General features: G+C 36.6%; 1 protein-coding gene across 1 annotated transcript in view; it reads left to right on the top strand.

Moving 5' to 3' along the window:
• HNRNPR (heterogeneous nuclear ribonucleoprotein R) overlaps positions 1 to 27,088 on the top strand; it is a 42,615-nt gene extending 15,527 nt beyond the window's left edge. The window contains exons 6-11 of the mRNA XM_079946476.1: positions 6,188 to 6,364; positions 7,959 to 8,094; positions 9,541 to 9,746; positions 15,153 to 15,302; positions 18,093 to 18,214; positions 18,351 to 27,088. Of these exons, the coding sequence (XP_079802602.1) occupies positions 6,188 to 6,364; positions 7,959 to 8,094; positions 9,541 to 9,746; positions 15,153 to 15,302; positions 18,093 to 18,214; positions 18,351 to 18,963 (1,404 nt within the window). The 3' untranslated portion in view covers positions 18,964 to 27,088. The remainder of the gene's footprint in view (positions 1 to 6,187; positions 6,365 to 7,958; positions 8,095 to 9,540; positions 9,747 to 15,152; positions 15,303 to 18,092; positions 18,215 to 18,350) is intronic.
• The last annotated feature ends 558 nt before the right edge of the window (positions 27,089 to 27,646 follow it).

Below are 27,646 nucleotides of genomic sequence, written 5' to 3'. Positions count from 1 at the left end.
TAGGGTGATATGGCTGAAGCTAGTGAGAAGGGGTCAGATTCTGGATAATTTGAAAGCATATCTAACAGGATTTATTGATGAGTTGGATATGGAGATATGAGAGAAAGGAACCAAAGATGACTTTAAGACTCATGACCTGAGCGGCTGGAAGGATGGAATTGCCATTTGTTGAAATGAGGAAGGCTATAGAGAAGAGCAAATTAGCGGGATTGAAAGATAGTAGTTCAGTTCTGGACATGTTATGAGTTAGATGTCTCTTAGACATCCAGATGGAGCTGTTGAGTGAGCAGTTGCTTATATCATGGAGTTCATAGGAGAATTTTGGCTGGAGATTATAAATGTGGGAGGCATAAGCATCTAGATGGGTTTTTAAATATATATATATATATATATTTATTTATTTATTTATTTATTTATTTATTTTTGGCTGCCTTGGGTCTTAGTTGTGGCGTGCAGGCTTCTCTCTAGTTGTGGCGTGCAGGCGCCAGACTGTGTGGGCTCTGTAATTCTGGCACGCAGGCTCTCTAGTTATGGCACACAGGCTCTAGAGCGTGCGGGCTCAGTAGTTGCAGCATGGGCTTAGTTGCCCTGCGGCATGTGGAATCTTAGTTCCCCAACCAGGGATCGAGCCTGCATCCCCTGCATTGGAAGGCGGATTCTTAACCACTGGACCACCAGGGAAGTCTCTAGATGGTATTTTAAAACCGTGAGTTTGGGTGTGTCACCAAGGAAGTGTGTGTAGCTAGAGAAAAGGTCTAAGATCTGATTCCTGCAGTTCTTCAACATTTAGAGTTTGGGGAGACAAGGAGGAACTAGCAAAGGGGACTGAGAAGAAAGAGCCAATGAGGTAAGAAAAACCAGGAGTGGGGTGTCCCAGAAGTCAAGTGAAGAAAGTTTTCACAGAAGAAAGAATGGTTAATTATATCAAACTTCCCAAGTAAGATGAAGACTAAGAATTGACATTTGATTGTGACAGCATTGATGGCATTAATGACTTTGACTGGAATGGTGGTAAAAGCCAGATTTGCAGAAGATTCAAGAGACTAAGGAGATGAGAAATTTGAGGCAGCAAGTATATATGGCTCTTATGAGCAATTTTGCTACAAAGGGTAGCAGAGAAACGGGGCAATAGCTAGAAGGTGTTATAATCAAGGTATATTCTTTATTTTTTATTTATTTATTTTTTTTGCGGTACGCGGGCCTCTCACTGTTGTGGCCTCTCCTGTTGCGGAGCACAGGCTCCGGACGCATAGGCTCAGCGGCCATGGCTCACAGGCCCAGCCACTCCGCGGCATGTGGGAACTTCCCGGACCGGGGCACGAACCCGTGTCCCCTGCATCGGCAGGCGGACTCTCAACCACTGCGCCACCAGGGAAGCCCCTATTTTTTATTTTTATTTAAATTTTAAGGGAGAAATTATAACATACTATGTGCTGATAGGAATGATCCATGTATAAGGGGAGAAATTGATGATAAAATTGTTGCCGGACCAAGTGTCCTTGAGTAAGAAAGAAAGGATGGGATCTAGTGCGTAAGTTACAGTATGAGGTAGATGTTCATTTGTATATTCATTCAAAGATGAGCAGCTGTTGTGTCCCTGGCAGTGTTCAGTGCTGGGAATAAAATGAGGATCAAGATGTGGGCTCTCTGCTCACATGGAAATTGAACCCTCTTGCTGATGTTATTCCCAGATAAGGATCTTGAGACTCGCTGATTGAGAAACTTGCTCAAGGTAAATAAAATGTAGATTTGAATCCCACATAACTAAAAACTCACTGTTTCTCAAATTCTCCCTACCTTTAAGCTATCACCCTACTACACCAAGCCACCATCATCCCTTGCCGTATTAAGCTGACTGGTCAGCCTGTTTTTCCATACAGTCCACTTTCTATCCAGCTGCCAGAATATTCCTTTTCTTTCTTTTTCTTTTTTTAAAATTAATTAATTTTATTTTTGGCTGCGTTGGGTCTTGGTTGCTGTGCGTGGGCTTTTCTCTGGTTGTGGCGAACGGGGGCTACTCTTCGTTGCAGTGCGTGGGCTTCTCATTGCGGTGGCTTCTCTTGCTGTGGAGCACGGGCTCTAGGTGTGCGGGCTTCAGTAGTTGTGGCTCGTGGGCTCTAGAGCGCAGGCTCAGTAGTTGTGGTGCACAGGCTTTGTTGCTCCTCGGCATGTGGGATCTTCCCCGACCAGGGCTCGAACCCATGTCCCCTGCATTAGCAGGCGAGTTCTTAACCACTGCGCCACCAGGGAGGCCCCAGAATATTCCTTTTAGAACATAAGTAATACCTAGTTATTTGTCTGCTCAAATCCTCTGTCTTCCTAAGAAATAAAACTCAAACGTCTAACCATGGTTTAACTTAATCTGGCTCCTGTTCTCTCTTTCCCATCACTGTCTCCTGTGTGGACATTTTATTTTAATTTTTTAAAATAAATATTTATTTATTTGGTTGCACCAGGTCTTAGTTGCAGCTGGTGGGCTCCGTAGGTGTGGCATGCAAACTCTTAGTTGTGGCATGCATGTGGGATCTAGTTCCCTGACCAGGGGTCAAACCTGGACCCCCTGCATTGGGAGCGCAGAGTCTTACCCAGTGCGCCACCAGGGAAGTCCCAGATCTTTTATTTTAATCACTGACCTATTTGTTGTTCTTCAGATAATGTCAGTTGTACTCCCCATCTTTTGTACTTGTTCCATCACCTTGGAATGCTCTTTCCTCAGATTTTTACTTAATTTTCTCTCTTAGGTCTCAGTTCAAATTCACCTTTTCAGGGAGGCCCTTCTATTAAAATACAGCCTCTTCTTCCTTTATCCCTTTTCTTTGCTTTTTAAAAAAAATATTTATTTGTTTATTTGGCTGCGCCAGGTCTTAGTTGGGGCTCGCAGGACTTTTTTTTTTTTTTTTTAGTTGCGGCATGTGGGATCTTTTAGTTGTGGCATGCAAACTCTTAGTTGCTACATGCATGTGAGATCTAGTTCCCTGACCAGGGATTGAACCTGGGCCCCCTGCATTGGGAATATGGAGTCTTAGCCACTGGGCCATCAGGGAAGTCCCCCTTTTCTTTGCTTTTATTTTTTTAATTTTTTAAAAATAAATTTATTTTATTTATTTTTGGCTGCATTGGGTCTTCATTGCTGTGTGTGGGCTTTCTCTAGTTTTGGCGGGTGGGGGCTACTCTTCATTGCGGTGTGCAGGCTTCTCATTGCGGTGGCTTCTCTTGTAGTGGAGCGTGGGCCCAAGGCGCGTGGGCTTCAATAGTTGTGGCATGCGGGCTCAGTAGTTGTGGTGCACGGGCTTAGTTGCTCTGTGGCATATGGGATCTTCCCAGACCAGGGCTCGAGCCCATGTCCCCTGCATTGGCAGGCAGATTCTTAACCACTGCACCACCAGGGAAGTCCCTTTGCTTTTATTTTACTTAGCCTTTAACATCTCCTGAAATCATATTGTTTATCTTTAAAAATTTTTCTTGTCAGTAGAATATAAGCTTTATTAATGCCTAGACCTGTCTGGTGTTCACTCTTATCTCTAGAATGTAGAAAAATGCATGGCTTATGAGTCCATGTCTCGTGAAAGGTCTGGACAAGTTCTCTGAATAGGAAGGGAGCCAGTTATCTGTATAGGGTAGCATTATACATTGGAGCAACTTCAGCTTATATTTAAAAAATAAATTGGATATGGATGGGAATGGGAGGGATTAAAAATATCTGAGGTTTTTATGAGAGTATTATTTCCTCAGTCATCTTGGGGTGGAGGGGGAGAGCAGAAATTACGTTCTCCCAAGAGAAATGTGGGGAAAATCAGAGGAGCCAACTGACAAGGGTGGGTTTTAGTCATTTTGATTTTCGGATAAAGGAAACGTTTGTTATAAATATATTATACCTTTATTGTAAAATATTTAGAAAATATAATGAGAATAAAATTAGAGTAGTTTTTTCATGCATTGATAACAACTTTTAATATTCTGATACATAGTCATTCTTATCTATACATACATTTATAATCGAAAACCAGAAATTGGCGTTGCTGAACTTACTGATGATTTGGGGTAAAATCAGGACTATCAGAGGAAATGTTTAATAGGTAGTTGGAGATATAGAATTAGGTCTCAGGATGTATGGGATGTATTGGGAGATGACTGTAGAGTTGTAGCCTTTGGGAATGGATATGATCCTTATGAGTGAAGAAAATACAGTGAATTATGGGAAATAGGGCCATAACTTTGGGAAACATGCAGATTATTATTAGATGGATAGACAAATCACCATGGAAAGGATAGAGGAGTAGTTAAAGATTAAGACCAGGTTAGTGGAGGATTCTGAAAGCTTAAGGGAAGAGAATTTTCAGAAGATAACATCACCAGTGTTAATGCTTGTTGAGAAGGCAAGGATGATGAGACTGAGGAAGGAAAGACTTCTGAATTTGGTCCTTAGAAGTCCATTAGTGACGTTAGGGCATACAGTTTAGTGATAGAAGAAGCAGCCAATTTTTAGAGAGTTAAAGAGAGCGTAGATGCAAGTACTTTTCAGAGTGAGCTTTTATTAGAAAGATGGTTCTGTAGGGATGTCACTCAGATGATGCCTGATGTCTTATTTATACTTCTCGTAGCTGCACAGTACTAAGCATACAGTAGATGTGTTGAAAAGAATAACTGCATGAGTGAAATAAAACAGATAGGGGCCATGTGTTCAAAGCATTTAAAAGTGAAAGGAAAGATACAGGCTAAAAAAGGGTTTTTTTGTTTGTATTTTGTTTTGTTATGGGAGATTTGGCATGTTTGAAGACGGAGGAACCACTGGGAAGGAGAGAATGCACTGAGCAAAATAGGACAGTTGAAGAGATGAAGATTTGCGATTATTTCCAGAAGAAGGTAGTGAGAAGAAATGGGCTTATTTATTAGGGTTAAGGAGCTAACCTTTTTTTGGAAAGGAGGTAAATTTCTGAGGTATAAAGGAAAGAAGTGAAAATAGATGTTGAGAAAGGTTTTTAAGACTGAGAGGAAAGAATGTTAGGAAACCAATGGCTTTTCAGGTGATCTCCTTAGAATGAGGTTTAGTGAACGGGGATTGGAGACTTCAAGGAAGTAGACAAATGAGAATAGCTGTCGTGTGAGAATTGTGCTAGAGATTTAGAAGAAGACGTCAAGTTTTACCAGGTAGCAGTGAAGGTGAATCTGATTATTTTGAAAAGGATTGTCTTAAGATAGCACAACTGTAGTAGAGCTTAATACCAGAAACTTAATCTCCAGTAATAATATTGGCATCTTTTGGATTGCTGTTATTATTACTTCATTCATCAGGTCATTTCAGAATATGAAATGCTGATGTCGATGAGTTTCACTAAAAAATTCGTCTCATGCAAACACTAATATACTCTTTAAGACTTTGTGTGTGGATTGCAAATGTTTTAACATAAAAGATTATTTTCAATGTTGCTGACATGGTGGAAATTTGAAGAAAATTGTAGTCTGATTTTAAATACTGAGAGGGTTTCTGATTGTTTGATTCTAATTTATCATTCTTATATAACTTAATCCTACTTACTATTTAATTCTAACTAAGCACACAAAATCTTCAAATGTTGAAAATTTTTTTCATACTTACTTAAAATGTAATATCCTGATAGAGAAAGGGATAGATTGAAGCACTGGAGTTTTTTTTTTTTAAGCCACACAGCATGTGGGATCTTAGTTCCCTGACCAGGGATTGAACCCGCGCCCCCTGCATTGGAAGGGCCGAGTCTTAACCACTGGACCACCAGGGAAGTACCAGCACTGGAGTTCTAAGTAGTGAAGAATTTGGAGTTGAGGAGAAAATATGAGGAAGACCTCATCAATCTTTTTGTTCAATTATTGTTTTTATAAAAATGCAGAGGTATTTCCATGAAGATTTATACATGCCTTTCTGTTTTTTGTGAGAAAAAAACAAATTATAAAAATTCAGAATTTAGAGTTACTACAAATTTTGCACACTTTTATTAATCATTTTCCATTTTTCAATATAGAATATTGTTCTTTGTTGATGCCCTGAAAGTCATTATAATAAAAACTAAGGTTAGCTTTGCAAGATTCAAATTGTCCCCATTTTTCCTTAACCATCTTTCTGTCCCCACCCCTTAAAAAAAAGGCAACTGGGCTTTGTGGCTCTAAAATCAAATGCTTACATTGGGATTCTAACACAGAGGTTTTATTTCAGGTCTTTGTAGGTAAAATACCAAGAGATTTATATGAGGATGAGTTGGTGCCCCTTTTTGAAAAGGCTGGTCCCATTTGGGATCTACGTCTTATGATGGATCCACTGTCTGGTCAGAACAGAGGGTATGCATTTATCACCTTCTGTGGAAAGGAAGCTGCACAGGAAGCTGTTAAACTGGTATGTGATAAGCAAATGCCCACTGTCTAGCAAGTCATTTGAGAGAAATACCTCAATTAAAAACATTTGCAGTTAACATTGTTTCACTTTCTTTAGTTTTTGCTTTGAAAGTTTTTATATTGACTGAGTTGGTATGTGACCGTTGGCTATTTTTTTCTGATTATAAAAGTAAAAAAGAGATGAAAGTACCCAAGAAATAAGGTGTTAGAGAAAGTCTCCCGTAATTCTAAGAAGTTATTTATTAGAGTGATTAGTATCTAAAGTTTCATTGAATATTTGGCTTCTGCAGGTCTCTCTTTTGATCTTAGACAAAAATGTCAGTTCTTGCTGTTAAACTTTAGGGTAGGATTCTTAAAGTGTGATGAAGTCTGGGATGGGTTCTCGGGAACATAACTGGGCAACAGTGACTTTTAGGACACAATTCAGGAAATGGCTATGAATCTCTTTTGTTTTTGTCATAGCCTAATCATACAGTTTATTTTCTAAGTATATTCTTGTTCTTTCCTATCTCTTTGTTTCCAAGCCCTCCAGTTCTCTCTGTCTTTAATCTTTCTCTCTTTTTCTACTGTTTTATAACCAATCTAGTAATTTCCTTTGTGTAGGGCCTTTTACCCTTTGTACTTATTCCAGAGTAGTAGTAGTAGTAGTAGTAGTATTAACAGTTATGCCAATTAAGTATATCTTTACTCCTATTCTGTTAAGATACAACCCTCTCAGTAACCCAAAATAGCAATATCGTTGTTCCTTGGCATATTCTTTTGCCAGACAGCTAAAGGCCTCACTTAGTCTAGTTCTAGTTCTTCTAGAATAGTAATCTCTTTCACCAAGGCTTTTGGTTTTATTAGTTGCCTCAAAATTAGTTTTACTTGTAGCTTGACCCAGATTTTCGTTTTTATTACGGACTTTTCCTTCCAGTTTGTTTATTCAGTGCCGAGAAGTTTCAAAGCTTTATTTCCTTGTTTCTGACAACATATGGATGATTTTTTTTAAAAATTACATATCTTTTAGTAAACTAATAGGTAAGTAATGTTAAGCCATTAAAAAGCTAAAGTTTATCAAGGAAATCATCACCATAGCCATTTAAATGAAACATTTTTTATTCCTATCGTTTCATATAATTTTATAAGTATTGTGTTCGACATGTAGTTTCAGATGTTGGAATTCTATGTTTTATGTAAAATGTGAAATTCTTCTAAATTTCTTTACATTGATTAAACATAGCTGGTATTCCTTATATATTGTTATTTTGCCTGTGGCTTATCTATATCTGATTTCATCTCCAAGGGCAGATGAATGATCAGTCTCAGGTATTTTTTCTGAAATTCTCTGGGAGAAAATCTTCAGATAGATAATACTGAAATATGAGATCAGATCTTTTTAAAGATAAAGTGAATAGCAGTGAAGGTTAAAACTAAAACGAGAGGCTGTAACAGGTTTAAAAATACACATTTTATGTTACGGCAAGCATGAGGGAACTCCGTGAGTTCATGAGGCAGGGAGTATTTGACCTTAAATTGTTCAGTTTTTTAGCTTGAGATCAGTTGTTCTGAGTTTGGGGTGGTTGTGGGGTGTCTGGTTCTTTTCTTCCTTTCAGTGTGACAGCTATGAAATTCGCCCTGGTAAACACCTTGGAGTGTGCATTTCTGTGGCAAACAACAGGCTTTTTGTTGGATCAATTCCGAAGAATAAGACTAAAGAAAACATTCTGGAAGAATTCAGTAAAGTCACAGGTAAAACAAAAATGTATTTAGAAATTAGTTTTGGGAAATCTGTGGTACTATTTATAGGTGCAGAAAAACGAGGTGTATCTTAATCTAAGAATTCACATGTCTATTCAGTGTCTAAATTGCCTCCTTCTTCTTTTTAGTGGTTTGGACTAAGCAGCTTCCCTCGTAGCCTCAATTTCTTGGAATGTCCTCTTTACTTTGCCTTAATTGAACCCTAGCTTTTGACACAGTCTTTGCCCTATAGCTCAAGTGAAGGAAGGCTTTTTTCCCCCTTGACATTCAATGTGCTTTAGGGCTAAGGGGATGAGAGTTCTTAATCCTCCTTCTTCCTCTTACGTTGTCTAGATCAGATTTTTCCAAATTTCCAATTTTAAATCCATGGAAGTGATTGAAAAGAACATTTTATATCACAGATTTATATATACTTATATATAACTGAAACAAAATTTAACAAAATTATATTTTCGCTTACTGCATATGATTTAGTCTGACATTTCCTATTCCATTTCATTGTTTTAAATGCTAATGGAGATCCACTAATGCTAGCTGCATTTAAAAAAACACTTTTAGACGATTACTTCTCCATCCCATATAAAAACCATTATTTCTTTACATTTTTGTCATCCAGACATATACTACAGATAAACAATCCTTTCTCCCTCCTTCAAACTGTCACCTGTTGCTCTTCTGGTTTCAGTCTTGCATTAATTGAAGATTTTTTCTGGTTCACAGTCTTTCTCTTCTGCCCGAAATTGACTTATTGTTAGTACTTTTAACATCTATGTGGATGAACCATCCAGTGCTGTAATCTCCTAGTTTTATGACTGCCTCATCTCTGGTCCTTCACTTCAGCTCTCCCACATCCAAATCACATTCTGGATCTTGCTGCTGGGAGTAAAATCTAAGCACTCTTAAGGATATGGATGGTATTTAAAAGTAGGGACCACCTAGAAAGAACATATATGGAAAGATGAGGGTACAGGACTAAGACCAGAGGTACACTGGTTTTAAGCAATTACTTTTATTCTTGGTAAAAATAGTAACTTTTAAAAAGTTAGATTCAAGGATGATTTTTGGTCATGATTAGTTGTTGAATGTTCTCTTGGATTTATATTATAATTTTGTTTTTAATTTCCTTGGTAGTATTTTCATAAATTTTAAGCTCACGTTATGTCAAACACTCTAAAACATTCTTGTATGTCAGAATACAGTAGTTGGACTTGTTTATGGCTGTACCTTCAGGATCCCTAAAATTAAAAGGGAACATAAAATACTGTCCCTAGCTCCATATCTAATAACGCTGATTTAATTGTCTACTAGGTAATTAGCAAATCATTTTGAGGCTTCTTCAGTTATGTTTTGCTCTTCGGCAAGTGGATTTAGGTCTGCCTAATCGCTAAATGTGTGGTGGATGCTTTTGGCTTATATATCTGGCTGTTGGTTTAACAGAGGGTTTGGTGGACGTTATTCTCTATCATCAACCCGATGACAAAAAGAAGAATCGGGGGTTCTGCTTCCTTGAGTATGAGGATCACAAGTCAGCAGCACAAGCCAGACGCCGGCTGATGAGTGGAAAAGTAAAAGTATGGGGAAATGTAGTTACGGTTGAATGGGCTGACCCTGTGGAAGAACCAGATCCAGAAGTCATGGCTAAGGTAAATGCAATTGCTTGGGTTGGGGGTGCGGTTGTCATTTAAATTTTGTACTCAGAATAATGCTCGAATATTTCAAATTTTACAGTAAATACAAATTGTAGCCCTTGATCTTAACTATTTAGACACCAAATTTAACAGTCTGTCTTGGTATCCAGCAATTTCCATTAACCATTCCTTTTTCTGCAGATTAAATGTGTAAAAGGAACTGAAATGAAATCCCTTCAATTAAGTGTTTAGTGCTAGGCACTATGAGAGATACAAAGGTAAAAAAGTTAAGAAAAGAAGAAAGACAAGGTCTTACTGAATAAAGAGAGAAGTAATGTTCTGGTGATTATGAGTTATAATCTTCATTGACCATACTGTGACTTTTATTACATGGCCATGAATTATATTTTATTGAGATTTATAGTTTACTTTCCTTTTTCTTTTTAAACTGCCTTCATTTTTAATTTTTTTATTTATTATTTATTTATTTATGGCTGTGTTGGGTGTTCATTTCTGTGCGAGGGCTTTCTCCAGTTGTGGCAAGCGGGGGCCACTCTTCATCGCGGTGCGTGGGTCTCTCACTATCGCAGCCTCTCTTGTTGTGGAGCACAGACTCCAGACGCACAGGCTCAGTAGTTGTGGCTCACGGGCCTAGTTGCTCTGCGGCACGTGGGATCCTCCCAGACCAGGGCTCGAACCCGTGTCCCTCGCATTAGCAGGCAGATTCTCAACCACTGCGCTACCAGGGAAGCCCCATGTTTCTTTTTTTAAAGCTTTTCTTCTCTTTTTTCTTTTTTTTTTTTTTTTGCGGTACGCGGGCCTCTCATTGTTGTGGCCTCTCCCGTTGCGGAGCACAGGCTCCGGACGCGCAGGCTCTGCGGCCATGGCTCACGGGCCCAGCCGCTCCGCAGCATGTGGGATCTTCCCGGACCGGGGCACGAACCCGTGTCCCCTGCATCGGCAGGCGGACTCTCAAACACTGCGCCACCAGGGAAGCCCCGTTTTTCTTTTTTTAAAGCTTTTCTTTTTTAATGATCAAGCTCCCTTAGAGTATTGTCTCCATGAAGACAGGCAAAGGGTTATCACGTTTGCTGTTATACCGTAGTGGCAAAATATGCATGACAAGTCCTGTAGCGGGCCCTCACTTTCCTCCTAAGTCCTGTACTTGCATTGCCAGGATCTCTGCCTGGTAAAGGATGGTTCCAAGGGTTCTGGTTCTTAGACTTTCCTCTGGGAGACTCCTGGGGTTGAAGGGACACATCTGAAGTTGCATCTCTGCTGCTTTTAGTGAGTTTTCAAGTATTTTGGTGTATGTCTCTTTCCTTTTCGGAGGCAGCAACTCTATGGATGGTGATAAATGAGTGGTTGGATTATTCTGGACTGAGAAGTCTTTTCCTCAAGCTTTTTATTCCAGATTCTGAGGAGACGTCCTCACTCTTGATTAGTTTGGAGGAGAGCCCTGGTTTATACTAGCATGGTAAAAGTTTTTGTAAGCAAAAGCATTTTTGGATTAAGCAAGGAAGATTCATTGAGAATGAACTGGAGAGACTCAGATGTGTCACTCACTCTTTTTCTCATATTCTGTGAGTAGATAGGTGTCAAGGAAAGGAACTGGGAATCTAAAGAGCCCTGATTTTTTATTTTTATTTCTTACTAGCTTGATTTTAATTCCACTTGTTTCTTCACAAAGTCACAATTGTGACTTTGAGCAAACTTACTGAATTTGGATGTTATCTATTTTATTGGAGTTGGATAAATCTCTTTACAAGATCTCTTACAACTTTGAATCTACCTTGTGGAAACTGTAGCCTGTATTGCATTTCGTATAAAAACATTTTAAAAATAACTTACAGATTGAGAGGGGAATAACATCCCCCAGAATATCTAAAGTGTAGCTAGTAATTTGCTTATTCGACCCCTTTTCACATACCTCTGGTAACCTTTCAGATTGAAATTCATCTTAAATCTTTTTATAAGATTAGAAAAACCTCATGATTTTATTCTAGTAACTATTCTTCCTGGATCAAAAACAAGTTTCAGAATGAAAAGGAAGCCTCTATAAACTTGAACAATACCGATTTGAATAAACTTGATTGAATAATGCTCCTTTATTGTTTTCTGTTCCAGGGTTGGGCAAGGGGGAGTATACCCAATAGTGTAAAGCTTCTGCTGTTGATTCACTGTATCAGTGTTATCATTCATTGAAGATTTTTTTGCCAAGTTGGGTCATTTTTATAATCAACCAGAACCAAAGAGCCTAAATGTATCTTTCTTTTTTTTTAATTTTAATATTGGATTATAGTTTGATTTACAGTGTTATGTTAGTTTCAGGTGTACATAAATATATCTTTCTTAAAGGGACCTTTTTCCTACTGAATGTTTTAAACACAGTTTCAACTAGTAATTTTTATATAGGATGCTTTGGTTTCATCTCAGAAAAGAATAAAAGGTCCATGTTGAGTTTTAAAAAAAAAGGTAAATAAACCAATTGGAGGCCTGTCTAATGTAGAAATCAGACTTCAGTATGACAACATTGAGAAAGACAAAGGGTGTAATGATAGAGGTGGAAAACTTTCCTCCCTTGAATTAATGTCTTCTCCCAAAATCCTTTTTACTCAGATAGCCGTTTATCTGAGGCGACTTGTTCGGTAGGTGTGTTAATTTTTTTTTTTTTTGAATGAGTAATGTATTTCCTTAGTTCACAAATCAAAATTATACATAGAAATTCATCCTAAATCCTAATTAGGAAGTCCTACTTCCACCTCTAGCCCCATCTACCATGTCCTCCTTGTCCCTTGTAGACATCCAGTGTTAATGGTCTCTGGTTTGTCCTTTTAGTGCTTCCTTGGACAAACACAGGCAAATATTAGTATATATTCTTTCCTTCCCTACTTTTTACACAAATGGTTACTGGTAGCTGTATTAATGATCTATGTTTGCTTTATTCACTGTCATATTTCCTCTCATCTCATATATTTCAGCTCTAAGGAAATATACCGTTATTTTATGTACCACTAAGAAATTATAAAATGCTGCCAATTAAACTATGACAAGTGCTTATCTGTCACATTGACTGTAAATTGGATCCGTATTTGGAGGTATAAAAATGGGGAAAAAAATCTTAGCCACAGTGTATCCTCGCATTTTTTTCAAAGTAGCTCTTAGAGCTCTTCTTAATTTTTTGACTACACAATTTTCCGTTTTGTAGATGTACCATATACCATAGTATATTCAACCAGCTGGGCATTGGATGTTTCTAATCTTCTGTTATTATAGTACTCCAGTGAGTAAGCTTATATTGTTTCAGTTAATTCAAGTGCAAATATGTCTGTAGGATAGATTCTTGAGGGTAGAATTGTGGGCCAAAGGGTAAATGCATCTGTAATTATTAAGATACTGACCATATTCTCTGTAGGAGGTGTACTTGTATTCTGCTCCCCACCAGCAGAATATAACAGGCTGATGTTCCTCATCCTTGTCAAAAGAGGATAGGACCAAACTTCTGGGTTTTGCCAAATCTCATAACAAATGGTACCTCAAAGCTGTTATGATTTGCTTCTCTTTACTATGCATGCGTGAGTTTACGTTTTTTATACATTTAAGGACCATTTGTGTTTCTTTGTATGAACCATGTATTCATGAATTTTGCCTATCTTTCCATTCATTTTGTTTTTCTGTTGATCTTTTTCTTATTTTCTGGAGCTCTGATATGAAAGAGATTAACTCTATGATATAAGTTGTTTTTTGACTTTGCTTATGGTATTTTTCTACTGCGTAGAAGTCATTTCTTTTCAGTAGTTGAATTTTTCAGTCCTTCGTAGTTTATAGATTTTAAGTCACAAAGCCTTCTCCAAGGTCAGTGTTACATAAAGGAATTGCCTTTATTTTCTTCTAATGCTTTCAACATCCCTCCCCTTTAAAATTTTTTATCTATTTGGACTTTATCCTGGTGTATAGTGTGAGGTATGGATCCAATTTTCATCTTTATTCAGATTAACACTACACTGATTAAATGATTTAAGCATTGAATTGATAGAGTTTGTTATGTCTAGTAGGGCTAGTCTCTAAATTTTATTCTTATTTTTTTCCTGGCTCTTCCTGCTTGTTTATTTTTTCATATGAACTTTAGAATCAACACATCCAGTTCTGGGGGGTAAAAACAAAAATTTGTTGTTTTAGGGGGTCTTAGGGACCATATTAAATTTGTAAATTAACGTAGTAATACATATATTTTGGTTCCTTGAAGGTCCTGTTCACAGTATTAGTTACTTTTAATGACATGGCAGGAGAAGGAACTGATAATTTATATAAATTGGTAACTAACAGAATCATTTTCTTGGTACTTTTCATACTTTCTATCATAGCACTTTTTTTTTTAATTGAAGTATAGTTGATTTACAATGTTTTGCCAGTCTGCTGTACAGCAGAGTGACTCGGTTATACACATATATACAATTTTTTGAATATTCTTTTGTATTATGGTTTATCACAGGGTATTGAATATAGTTCCCTGTGCTATACAGTAGGACCTTGTTTATCCATTCTAAATATAATAGTTTGCATCCACTGACTCCAAACTCCCAGTCCATCCCTCCCCCCTCCCCGCCCCCCGTCCCCAGCCCTTGGCAACCACAAGTCTGTTCTTCACGTCTGTATCACAGCACTTTTTTTTTTTAACACTTCCATAAATTGCCATTTATTTTCTTTATAATCTTAACATTTTAGTAGATTTACAATACCATATTTTTGAACAGTTTTGTATACTTTTTTTAGCATTAATCTGTATACCATTTATCTTACTAAAAATAGTGTACAGAAATACAGTAGCACAGTATCATTAGCATCCAAGTTACAATATACTTCTTTTTTTTTTTTTACACACACACACTGTATTTTATTTTTACAAGAGATAAATAAACTGACACCAAGCATTGTAAATGGATGACCACAACAAAAGCAGCAATGATTGCAATCACCAAACACGAAACACACTCATACTAGGTCATAATATTGACATTCAGTCCAGGAATCCTCCACTGTAACAGCTCCTTTACTTTGCAGTGAAAATTGATTTGTATATTTTCTGCCTCTGAGTCCTTGTGGGTTTTTTTTTTTTTATTCAAACAGAAAGTCACAGAAATTATAATCATTGCTCATCAGTTTGCTCAGTCCCATGTAATTAATTTTTTTATCTTGATCTTTTGTTAACACTTTTATGAATTCATCAGTTTTCCATTAGAGTTCTGAAAATGCTTATTTATTCAGTTCAGCAGTATAGTCAGTTACCAGATCACAGCACTTTTAATACTTAATGTTTTAGAGAAGAAAAGCCTATGCCATGAAGATAAGAAGAAATACTTTAATATAGGACTTCAGCTAAAATTAAGTAGCCAATGCCAATTTGTATATTTGTTATATTAGGTGAAAGTTTTATTTGTGAGAAACTTGGCTACTACAGTGACAGAAGAAATACTGGAAAAGTCGTTTTCTGAATTCGGAAAACTTGAAAGAGTGAAGAAGTTGAAAGATTATGCATTTGTTCATTTCGAAGACAGAGGAGCAGCTGTTAAGGTAGAAAATTTTTAATTTTGTTTTTTGATACTTGAATTTTGTTGAAACTTGCTAAACACATAAAGTGACTTTAAAAGCAAATAAAATTGTTTTCAGCTTTTACCGAACTCTGGAACTTTCTTTTAATAATCTCTGTGAAGTGGTAGTAGTATAACAGGTAAGACTCCATATTTCAAAGCCTAATTATTACTAACTGGGTTTGTGATCTCAGGCAAGTTATTTTTAATCTCTCTGTTATTTTTATAAGCCTAAGGTTTGATAGCATGATACCTTGAAAATGTTACAAGGAATAGTAATTAGCCGGTATAAATACTAAAATGGTAATGAGTGTATCGTAACTACTTTGTTTACCTTGGTTTGTGGACCTGTGAATGGAACTGAGCAGTGTACATGGCTTTATACCTAGTACAACACATTTAATTCAGTAGCTGTGCTCTGAGGGAATGGTTAGTTCTTCATAGTTTTGCCTTTCTTTAGTCATTTTAGAATCCTCATAGTATTGACTGTGTTTTGCCAGTTTCAGTAGTTGTTAGAAATATTTCTTGCATGGAATAGTTAATTTATTTGTTGATGATAGTATTGGAAAGTGTGAAACAAGTCTTTTCATAAGGTGTCTAGAACATATAACCCGAATACTCTGCTGCTTTCTGATGATAATGGATCAGTACCATCCTTAGTGGGTGAAATTTCAGGTTTCTTCTTCCTCTTGTTCCTCTCTCCTTTTTGGCGGAAGGCGGGGGAGGGGTGGAGGGGGGGTGACAAGACAAAATAAAAGCTTTTTTATGTAATTGGGGAGATAGATCCAAAATCCTTGATGACTCAGGCCTGGTTCTTTTCCTACATGTTCTGTCGGTTAAAGTGATGCCACCTCTAATATGAGCAGTTTTTGTTTCCTGCTCAGGGTACTGCTTTAAAATGTGCCTTGTAGAATCTTTGACTAGTTAGAATTTATTGGTTTGCTTTTTGATGGAAGCTAATTAGTGAGACAATATTGCTTATAAAATTCACAGCTTAATACAGAATTTAATGTGTGGCTTTTGAATTGCCAGTGGTACGAAGGACAGATAACTAATACATGTATACCTTCTAAATACTCCTTTTGAATCAGTTGGTATTAAATAACTGGTTGTTCGTAATTTAAAATAATTTTCAAGGGTGGTTTGCCAAAGAAGTCTCTGAAATTACAAGATTTCTAGCTCAGTAACTGGAAATCAGGATGGCCAGAGGGGAGAGTAGACAGATGCTCCATTCTTTTGTTTATACCAGGAAGGTTTTATAGACTCATTTAGTTGCTTTAGTTGAAGCAGCCAAAAGCTAAGGTGGTAAAGGGGAAAAACTAGTTAGAGGAAGATACTGATTTAATCTTTGTCTAGATACTTGTAAAGCACTAAATATTCTTTATGGGTAGAGCATTTTATTATGTATATCCAGAGAGGAAAAGGTTGTATAGGGAACAGAAAAGCTGTGGTGAGGAGTTGATACTTTGTTACTGAGTTACCTGAACCCTGAACCCTATGGCAGAGCCTATTAGGTGGAACTACATAAATAAAAAACTAGAGCCTAGAATACTTTTGATTACTGCTTTCCAGGTGAGTACTTGAATCTTCATTAGTTCAGGCCTTTGCTAGGCTTTGTGCTTTTAACTATTCAGGCAAAGTGTGTTCCAGGTTAAGCATTGTGGGGGGGACCTAGGCTTTTTTTGGTCAGTATCTTATTGAATTTCACTGATAGCCTCATTTATGTTTCAAATCCTTAAAATTTTTATAGATCAACAGTTTAAGACTTACATGTTGAATGCCACATGTTTAAAAATTTGAATTCTGAAAAGTTTGTTACTACTGGCAGTTTTTCCAGTTGTGAATTTACTGCTTTGGTTTGGCTAAGCTTGGAAGTTATTTAGAATTAAGTTTTTGGATTTAAGTAGCAGCAACAGGCAGCTCTCTGGCAATCTTTTATCTTTTTTTATTTTTATTTATTTTTATTATTTATTTATTCATTTATTTAATTTTTGGCTGCATTGGGTCTTCACTGCATGCGGGTTTTCTCTGGTTGCTGAGAGTGGGGGCTACTCTTCGTTGTGGTGCACAGGCTTCTCATTGCGGTGGCTTCTCGTTGTGGAGCACAGGCTCTAGGCGCGTGGGCTTCAGTAGTTGTGGCACACAGGCTTCAGTAGTTGTGGCTCGCGGGCTCTAGAGTGCAGGCTCAGTAGTTGTGGCGCCCGGGCTTAGTTGCTCCGCGGCATGTGGGATCTTCCCTGACCAGGGCTCGAACCCGTGTCCCCTGCATTGGCAGGCGGATTATTAACCACTGTGCCACCAGGGAATCCCCAATCTTTTTATCGGTTTTTTTTTGCGGTATGTGGGCCTCTTACTGTTGTGGCCTCTCCTGTTGCGGAGCACAGGCTCCGGACGCACAGGCTCAGCGGCCATGGCTTACGGGCCCAACCGCTCCACGGCATGTGGGATCTTCCCAGACCGGAGCACGAACCCGTGTCCCCTGCATCGGCAGGTGGACTCTCAACCACTGTGCCACCAGGGAAGCCCTATCTTTTTAAATATAATGGTAGGACATCAGTTTTGTTCTCAACATAATTTACACATAAGAAAGTAAGATTGAGGGGAACAAGTACTCTCTTTGTGTATTTTTTTTAACTTGGTGGGTATATTCATTTTGCAAATTAAAATAGTTGTGAAGTAAATTGCTTATCAAGTGTGTTAATGGCACAGATATGTTTGTTATGTTTAAAGTACTGTTATGTGTAAAGTAAATTTATTTCCTAATTTTGTATAGGCCATGGATGAAATGAATGGCAAAGAAATAGAAGGGGAAGAAATTGAAATAGTCTTAGCCAAGCCACCAGACAAGAAAAGGAAAGAGCGCCAAGCTGCTAGACAGGCCTCCAGAAGCACTGCGTGAGTCTACATTTTAGTAAATACATCTTTGAACAGAGAATAACTTGGTAACAGAGATCAGGTAATTTAAAAAGTCAGGAAGAGTCTTGAAGCAAACTAATTTGTTTTTTCTTTTCTCCCTTCCCTCCATTGCTAGGTATGAAGATTATTACTATCACCCTCCTCCTCGTATGCCACCTCCAATTAGAGGTCGGGGTCGTGGTGGGGGGAGAGGTGGATATGGCTACCCTCCAGATTACTATGGCTATGAAGATTACTATGATGATTACTATGGTTATGATTATCATGACTATCGTGGAGGCTATGAAGATCCCTACTACGGCTATGATGATGGCTATGCAGTAAGAGGAAGAGGAGGAGGAAGGGGAGGGCGAGGTGCTCCACCACCACCAAGGGGGCGGGGAGCACCACCTCCAAGAGGTAGAGCTGGCTATTCACAAAGGGGGGCACCTTTGGGACCACCAAGAGGCTCTAGGGGTGGCAGAGGGGGTCCTGCACAACAGCAGAGAGGCCGTGGTTCCCGTGGATCTCGGGGCAACCGTGGGGGCAATGTAGGAGGCAAGAGAAAGGCAGATGGGTACAACCAACCTGATTCCAAGCGCCGTCAGACCAACAACCAACAGAACTGGGGTTCCCAGCCCATCGCTCAACAGCCGCTTCAGCAAGGTGGTGACTATTCTGGTAACTATGGTTACAATAATGACAACCAGGAATTTTATCAGGATACTTATGGGCAACAGTGGAAATAGACAAGTGAGGGCTTGAAAATGATACTGGCAAGATACGATTGGCTCTAGATCTACATCCTTCAAAAAAAAAATTGGCTTATCTGTTTCATCTTTAAGTAGCAATTTGCTGCCATTTGTATTGGGCTGAAGAAATCACTATTGTGTATATACTCAAGTCTTTTTATTTTTTCCTCTTTTCATAAATGCTCTTGGACATTATTGGGCTTGCAGAGTTCCCTTATTCTGGGAGTTACAATGCTTTTATCCTTTCAGGCTTCATTTTAGCTTCAAAACAAGCTGAGCACACTGTTAAATCATGATTTTGCAGAACCTTTGGTTTTGGACAGCTTCATTTTTTGGATTTGGGATAGATTACCTAGCAGTATGGAGTATGCTGTAAATAAAAATACAAGCTAGTGCTTTGTCTTAGTAGTTTTAAGAAATTAAAGCAAACAAATTTAAGTTTTCTTGTATTGAAAATAACCTATGATTGTATGTTTTGCATTCCTAGAAGTAGGTCAACTGTGTTTTTAAATTGTTATAACTTCACACCTTTTTGAAATCTGCCCTACAAAATTTGTTTGGCTTAAACGTCAAAGCCGTGACAATTTGTTCTTTGATGTGATTGTATTTCCAATTTCTTGTTCATGTAAGATTTCAATAAAACTCAAAAATCTATTCAAAACATTACCTATTTCAAATTCAATTGTGTCCTAAAACATTATTTTATTCGTAATCCTTGCAAGGAATATTGTTTTCCAACTATAACTGCCTATGTGAGTGATCAAATTCATGCAAAATTTGTCTATTCCAGTATGTATCGTGGATATCAGACTGAGAATTAGACTAAATTCTAGTATTTATTCCAAATAGCACTGCACTGATTGATGTTCTCTCATAGTCTTTCCTAATTTGGCAATTTTATCCTTTATTTTTATTAAAAACAGGTTCAAAGGCTTTTGAACATTCTTGCAGGCATTGGATAATTTGCGTTAAATAAAATGGGGTTGGGGAAGCAGACTGCAATTTATTTTGACCCACATTCTTTCTATAAAGGATAATTTGTTGTCTGAAGACCTTATTTGCTGGAGTGAATGTACATAACAGGAAAAAATGTTAGTACTGTGGCGTCAATTGCTCTGCGGACTAAACTTCATGTAAACTTTTAGTATACATGATTGTGACTACCACTTCAGTTACTGGTTTAGGAATATAATTTCCTATTGCTATGTAAATTTACTCTGAGAAGCACTCATGCCTTATTAAGAGAGGCTTAAAAATATCCAGTAGTCCTACTTCTGACTTTCTGTTAATACCTCTTATTTTAATTTTTTTTACTACTCGAATGGCTAAAGTTTTGTTGGCCAAGTCATAGCATCTATTTCCATTTCCTTGAGAAATTCTGATTTATTGTAACTACTTTTTTTTGCTTGAGAATAAAAGGAACAAAAGAATCTGACCCTAACAGTGCAGAAAACTCTATCATTTTCAAATTACCAATAAAATTTTCCCTTCTATTCTTAGGTGAATCTAAAATGTTTTTAAATTATAAAAATAAGCCATTGGAGAATAATTAAAATGGGCACACCTTTATTTTGTGTTTTGTTCTTGTTTGGTGTCTTTTATGACAGGAGTGGAGTATTAGATTTCAAAATTATAAGCCACTTAATTCCTTGTGAGCTCAGGTAGATATTTTGGGTTTCATGGCTTCTTTTTTGACTTTGAGGAGGAAAATGAATATTTGCTGATGAAAGTCAATATATCTGATTTCTCTTTAAAAGTACACTTATTACATAGTATAGTAAGTTAACAGACCTTGTTAATATTCCTTTTATGTTGGAAGCTAATAAAGGAATTATATATAATTGCTGTGTATAATAGGGTCAAGTTAACATGGGTATCTATTTGATGAAGCTTAGATCTGGTGGTTTTTCTCATGCCCATGTATGCAAGTAAAGACACCAAACATTCTTTAAATTCTGCCTTTAAACTTTGAAAATACAATTTGAAGCTATAACTATAAATCTAAATTAGACTTAAGTAAAACCTTGATTTTTCTTGGAAAGAAGAGAAGATCTAGAAATAAAATTTGAATTGTTTGTATTTCTTACAACTTAGATGTTACCAGCTACAAAGTTCTTAGGAACAAAATTAGGAATGGGAATAGAAGTGATTCTGAAAAAGTAATTTATGTGCTTTCCCCGCCCATCCTAAAATATAAACCCTAGTAAGAACATAAGAATCAAACCTAGGTTCCATGTCAAAATCCTTTTCTTTAATTACAAATTATATTTCGCTCTCACCAATTAAAAATATATCTATAGAGGTGTCCCTCTAATATTGCCTTATAGGTTTTTTAACAGACAGACAAAACTTTATAAGCATTAAATCTCACTCTAGAGCTTTTCCCTTGTTGATGTCTTATTATAAGCTATTCCGAGAAAATAGCTTCAGAGCTTAAATTTTCACAGAAGTAATAAATTTAACAATCTAAATAATATACAAACCTGAAAAATGTCAGTTGAGGAGATTTTTATTCTAGATTTGCATGAGATTTTTTCTTAAATAGGCACAAATTATGAGTTCTGGGAAATCTGATTTCTGACTCTCCTGCCATCTTTTTTGTTCCCCAACCTAATTCATTTGGTTTTACTTCTGAGCCTGCTACAGTAACGTTTGTGTTGGGAAAGATTTTTACTTTATATTGAGGATGACCTCTTCTTTGTAGGTACCCTCCTGAGATTGACATATATATGCCCCCTCCCCATAATGAAATACTAATTTTTATTTGATCACTCATTTATAGCAGTTGCTTAAATGTATGTATTTATATGATGGTGTTTTAATTTTTTTAAAGCAAAAAAGTTCTAATAAGTAGCCAGATTTTTAATAATTCCAAGTTTATTTGATCAATTGATGTGGAAATTGAGTTACTATGGTTCTGTAGGTAGTTTTTTTAAACAAAAGAGTTCAGCATAATTGTTTTTCAGTTATTCTAGTTACTGGGGTTATTCTGCATAAGAAAGCCCAATGCTTTCTGTTAGTAGATAATTTTTCTCTCATTTGACTTTGAAATGTGATTTAGGAGTTGAACCCTCTTTTTAAAAAGGTCAGCATGCATCGAAATAAATTATATATATTAAATTCCAGAAGAGAAGGGACGTAAAATTCCATTCCTAGCATAAAGCCATATAATATTCTTGAAACTCATTGCATCATTTGCCTCCTGCCCATTTGGATAATCATACCTACGTTTTATTAATTGTGTATTATTTGTAAAACCAAACCCTTCCAGTAAATACTTGCTATAAGGCTATCACTTGTCAATTAAAAAGACGTCTGAAGATGTTAAAATTTACCATTTTGATTTTTCCAAAGAGAAGTTTATTATATTGAACTATCCAGTATTCTTAAAGCCAACCAAAGTATATAGAAGAATTGTTATTGTTGTTCTTTATTATGTGAAGCCACTTAAGTGAGCAGCTAAGAAAAAGCCTTATAGAAAGAGTGCACTGGATTTATAAGTGTGTTTATGTTTCTCTGAGAATGGGAGCTTCTGTTAACTTAGTTGTTCTAAGACAGTGGATTGGGTGACTGACTAGAGAATCCAGAATGACAAATCCATTGACAAGGCATGTTTACTTTTGCATTAGAAGTTTGTTGATTAGTTTTTATTTTTGAAATGCAAACACTAAACTTTAAAAATATTGCATATTTAATGTATTGGTCAGTAATTTAATATAAATATTTAATTGGAAGTGATCATTATTAATCTTTCTAGGAAAGTTTTTTTTCCTTTTAAATATATATACATATATACTTTTTATTTAGAGGTTACCAGAAGCTCTGGGTTTTTTGTTTTGTTTCTGTTTTTTAATCATTTTCAGATGTTATCCAGAAATCTGCAAGTGTACTTTTCCTGTTTTAACTCCTTCCTTTTATCACCTGACTATCAGGGAAGCGAGGTTGAGGCTGCCCTGACCTGACATGTCATGATGTCGACTTGCTAGGTGGGGTTCGCTGGGGACGATAACCAGTGGAATTATTGGTAAGAACTTTTTTTTTTCCTATTTTTTTTTTTTTGTCAGTAGTGGGTCATTAAGTTTGGGAGAATGCCCATATTCTGTAAGTGGGCATTTATGTCAGCCTTGTAGAAAAATAAGACTTTAATATTAGGTAATACGGTTCTTAATAGGAACATATAATAAGTACTTCATACTCTTTATTCTCAAATTCGTATATAAGCAGGAAAGGCCTGCAAGTATGAAGTAATGAAATATGCAGGGTATATTTTAAGTGGTCAAGATAGACTCTAAATCTCTTGGAGAAACAGTAAATTTACTTTATTTTATGTGATTTCAATCCCTCTAATATTTTCCTTATATTTACATTTTTATGGGGTAGATGAGCTTATAATGCATCTTTAAAAATATTTATTGCACACGAATGTTAGTAAAAAAAAAAAAAAAAAGGAAGGTGGGGCTTCCCTGGTGGTGCAGTGGTTGAGAGTCCGCCTGCCGATGCAGGGGACGCGGGTTCGTGCCCCGGTCCGGGAGGATCCCACGTGCCGCGGAGCGGCTGGGCCCGTGAGCCATGGCCGCTGGGCCTGCACGTCCGGAGCCTGTGCTCCGCAATGGGAGAGGCCACGATAGTGAGAGGCCCGCATACCGCAAAAAAAAATAAAAAATAAAATAGGAAGGTGTTAATAGAATGGAAGGTTTAAACACTAGGATAAATTATTTTTTAAAGTCCTCCAAAAGAGATACTAACGTTATAAAATGAAACTTAAAAGTTTTAGCAATTTGACAAACAAGAGTGGGCTCAGTTTAAAAGTACATTTGATATGATGACTTTAGGTCAAGAGGAAATTACATAACTGAAATATTAGGACCTTGAATATAGCAGTAACACAAATCTATCAACTTGTGTTTCGTCTGAAACCCATGACAGCTGATGGGATTAGTAGATATTGATAGAATTAGAGTAGATTTTTAGGTCATTACTGAAGAGCAAAATCTCATACTCAGGGGATTCTATGATGATAAAGTATAAATTGAGGAAATTAAATGTAATAATTAGGCATTTCTGACTATTTACCACATAAAAAGTAATTGTAGTATAACATAAGCACTGGTTAAAAGTAATTATGAATTTTCATGCCTAGAACCTCCTCAATATTCTTATGCCTTCTTTGTTGGTTGGGCGTATCAGTCTAGGGAGAATCTCCTAGGTATTAATGGGCTAGTCAGTGTCATGAATGTAAACCTTTATCTGTAAGCTTGCTATAGAGTAGCTGTATATTACTACAATGAAATTATACTTTAAGAACTGCAGTGATTGTATCATTGTGTTAAAGTACTTGTTTCTCTTCTGACACGTTTTATGCATGTATCAGTGATAGAAATGATTGGGGTGTCGAACTTTTAGATTGCACTTAATACCGTGTTATCCTAGGGAAGTTTTATAATTAGCAATAGGATCACTCAAGTAGTGCTGAGGGGTTCATATAACTTAAGGAAAATGCAGTGCAAACTTACTGGCTTTTATACACTAACAATAAAATACATTTCATGGGACCAAAAAAGAAGGAAGCATTATGGGGGAAAACTTGAATTCCTCAAATATAAAAAAGGGCTTTCATTTTCTGTAGTAACTTTGTCAGGATCCCATGAACATTGCGTATCTTGATGTCTCATTTATGATGGTTGGACAAAGGGGACTTCTCTAGCCTGTTGAGTAACACAGATAGAATTGTACTTTAATGAGTCTTATTATGATGTCTAGTACTGTTATAAGGCTATTTCTATAATTGAGCTGAAAGCTCCTGCAAACATTACATTGCTGATACGCATACAGTAACATGAGAATATTAAAATAGGAACATTTGCAAGACCATTTAATCAGCAGTTTAATAAAAATTAATGCTTTTGGTACAGTGTTCAGGTACCATAACTGTGTTGGAATATTTGTACAATGTTAAATATTTTTAATAAAATCTAACATGTTCAAAGTGTTGTGTTGGTGATTTTGGGTGGGGTGTGATGGGTTCAACTGTGCAAAAAAGATTCAATAGTACTATAATTGAGACTTTTGTAGTCAAATGGAGTTCTGTTCCTCAAATTTAGTACTAGATATTGGGCACCTGTTCAAGTGAAGGTAGTGAAGGAGTGGGATAGTGAAAATAAAAGTACCGAATGAACTCTAGTGGGTTTATTAGAGTATCAGGAAGTAGCTTTACTGGGGTTAGAACTGGGTCTACAGGTGTCAGATGGGATTGTTGTCTTTGGCATAATAGGCTACTTATAAAGCTTCTCTGGTGAAATTGTGGCATATCCACATTGGAAATGATCCTAGAAAACAGAGTTGGGCAAAGGGAAACACTTGTACAGTGCTTTTAGTAGGCATTTTATTCTCCCAGTGTCCTTTACCCCTTGACATGACATTTCAGCAAGTGAAAGAGAAGTGAGGGAATATTTGAGAAAGGCTATGTTGGAGGATTTAGGTGCATCACTGGGAAATATCTCCAGTGTGTAAGAAATACCATATAGAAGGCTTTCTGTTTCATACTGATCCCATTGTCTTAAAGATAGCCCTAATCTAGTAGTATTTCTTGTGACTTCTTTTCCTTGAAGGTGTACTTAGTTCCTTACCAGTCAAAAAGGTAGAAGCTCTGCAACTCAGAATGGAAATTTACTGGAAGTACTGTGCTCATTCCTCTGAATACTGTACCATTAATAACAATAAGGATTTAGGAGGAAAGTGACCTAATGATTTGTAAATAAATCGAGTAAGAAACCATTCAGAAGGAGTAGTAATACATTCTGTCTTGTCTCTTTTAAATGAAGACTGTTAAGAAAATATGAGCTATGGGGAAGAAAAAGTGTACCCTATTGTTTAAGAAAGAGTAGACAAAATTCTTTGGTCAATATTTTCCAGAAAGAGTTTACTGTTTTTATTTTCCTTTTCTCCCAAATCAAGAGGTCACTCACTGAGACAGTAAGGAATGTTCTGACAGCAAAAATATCTAAACTTGGACACCTTTAGGAGTTGGCAGAGCTGGGGATCGGGGCGGATTGGGGCAGGGGTGGTGCAGCTCACTGCTTTATGGTGTATGTTTTCCAAAAATAGAAGGAGGTTGATTTTTGATGATCATTTTAGGCTTAGGCTCTATTGGTGTCTTTTGGCTCTACCTAAAGCTCTAAATTTATTTATTTTTAGAAATAAGATTTTATTAAGTATTTTCCCTACGGAGTATATTTTATTCACATAGGGGAATATCTTCCTATTGCTATGAAAGAAATCACATTTCTGTTTATTTAGACTTGAAATCTGTGACTGAAATCACAATCATGTATAGACATTTCCTCAAAAAACTAATAAGCAAGAGTAGTGTTTTATTCACCTATTTACTTAAAATTCCCTAAGGGTGACTTTAGGCCTAGCTGTCCATTTATTAAGAGGACAGGAGGTTAAATTAGTCATAAAATTGTACAACTTAGTCATGCCTTTTAAAATAATGTGAGGTTTGGTCACTTAAAAGTTTTTTCCCACAGGGTTAAAGGTGAGGACCAATATTGTTAAGTATAGTAACATTGGTGAAAAAGGAGCTCAGCCTCAGTTTTCAAACATGTAAAGGGGAAGATATTTCCTTAAATATGAAAATATTGCATAATTAGAGATCTCATGTACTATATTGAGCACTTTTTAATAGAATCTGGAGACAGAGACATCTATACAGGTGGTTCTCAGGGTGTTAATTTCAAGCTTCCGCCAGGAATCCTTTAAATCTGCAAATTTCAGTTGCCTAGGTTTTTAAGTAGATTAAGCAGAGGTTAATATATTCTAAAAGGCCATTACTGTTTATCAGCTAAATCACTATTTTGAAATTTTGTGGGAAAAAAAGTGAAAAATATCATCAAGACAAATCTTGTTTTTATTTGAACCCATTGATTATAATGGTATGTGTTTATATATTTCGTTATTGTTCAAGTACCTCATTTGCTTTGGTCAGAACGACTTGGGCATACTTCTGGCAAGTTAGGTATAACTAAATATTTTGGTTAGATGGTACATGTTTAGCATTGGTTTATCATATTGAAACTTTCTTTCCACGCTTCCTGTTAAGAAGTATAACCTTATCAGATTAATAATATTTAAGTATCATCTATGTAGAGTTGGTGTGGAAAACAATTTGATCTATTTAAATATAACCAACAATAAATATTGTTATTGAAATGTCTTTTTAAATCCTGAAGAGTAATGTAAGTATGCTTGTTAGTTGTAATGTCATTTTTATTTGACTTTTCAAAGGTGGGAAAAAGATAAATGAGACCGTTTGTTGCATTTATCAAAATAATTTTGTAAGAACTTCTGGTGATTATTTTAACTTTTTAGTTAAACTGTTTAGGTCACAGTTCACCATTCAACAGTGTTTCTCAAACTTTAATGTGGATGGGAATCCCTGGGGATTTTTTAAAAATGCAGATTCTGAGTCAATAATTTGAGATGGAGCAAGAATCTTCACTTCTAACGTACTCGTAGGTGATGTCAATGTCCCTAATTACACTTTGAATAAATAGCATGGTCATAGATTATATCACATTTGGGGGGTTTTTAGAGAGTACACCTTAGCAGAAAAGATACCAACAACAGATGTTTACAGTGGTTTGTAGGATGGTTGGTCTAGGTGGATCTAGTTGGAGAT

This window comes from Stenella coeruleoalba (genome assembly GCF_951394435.1).
Source record: "Stenella coeruleoalba genome assembly, chromosome: 1".
Taxonomy (NCBI): domain Eukaryota; kingdom Metazoa; phylum Chordata; class Mammalia; order Artiodactyla; family Delphinidae; genus Stenella; species Stenella coeruleoalba.
This window is presented reverse-complemented; position numbering and strand designations above follow the sequence as displayed.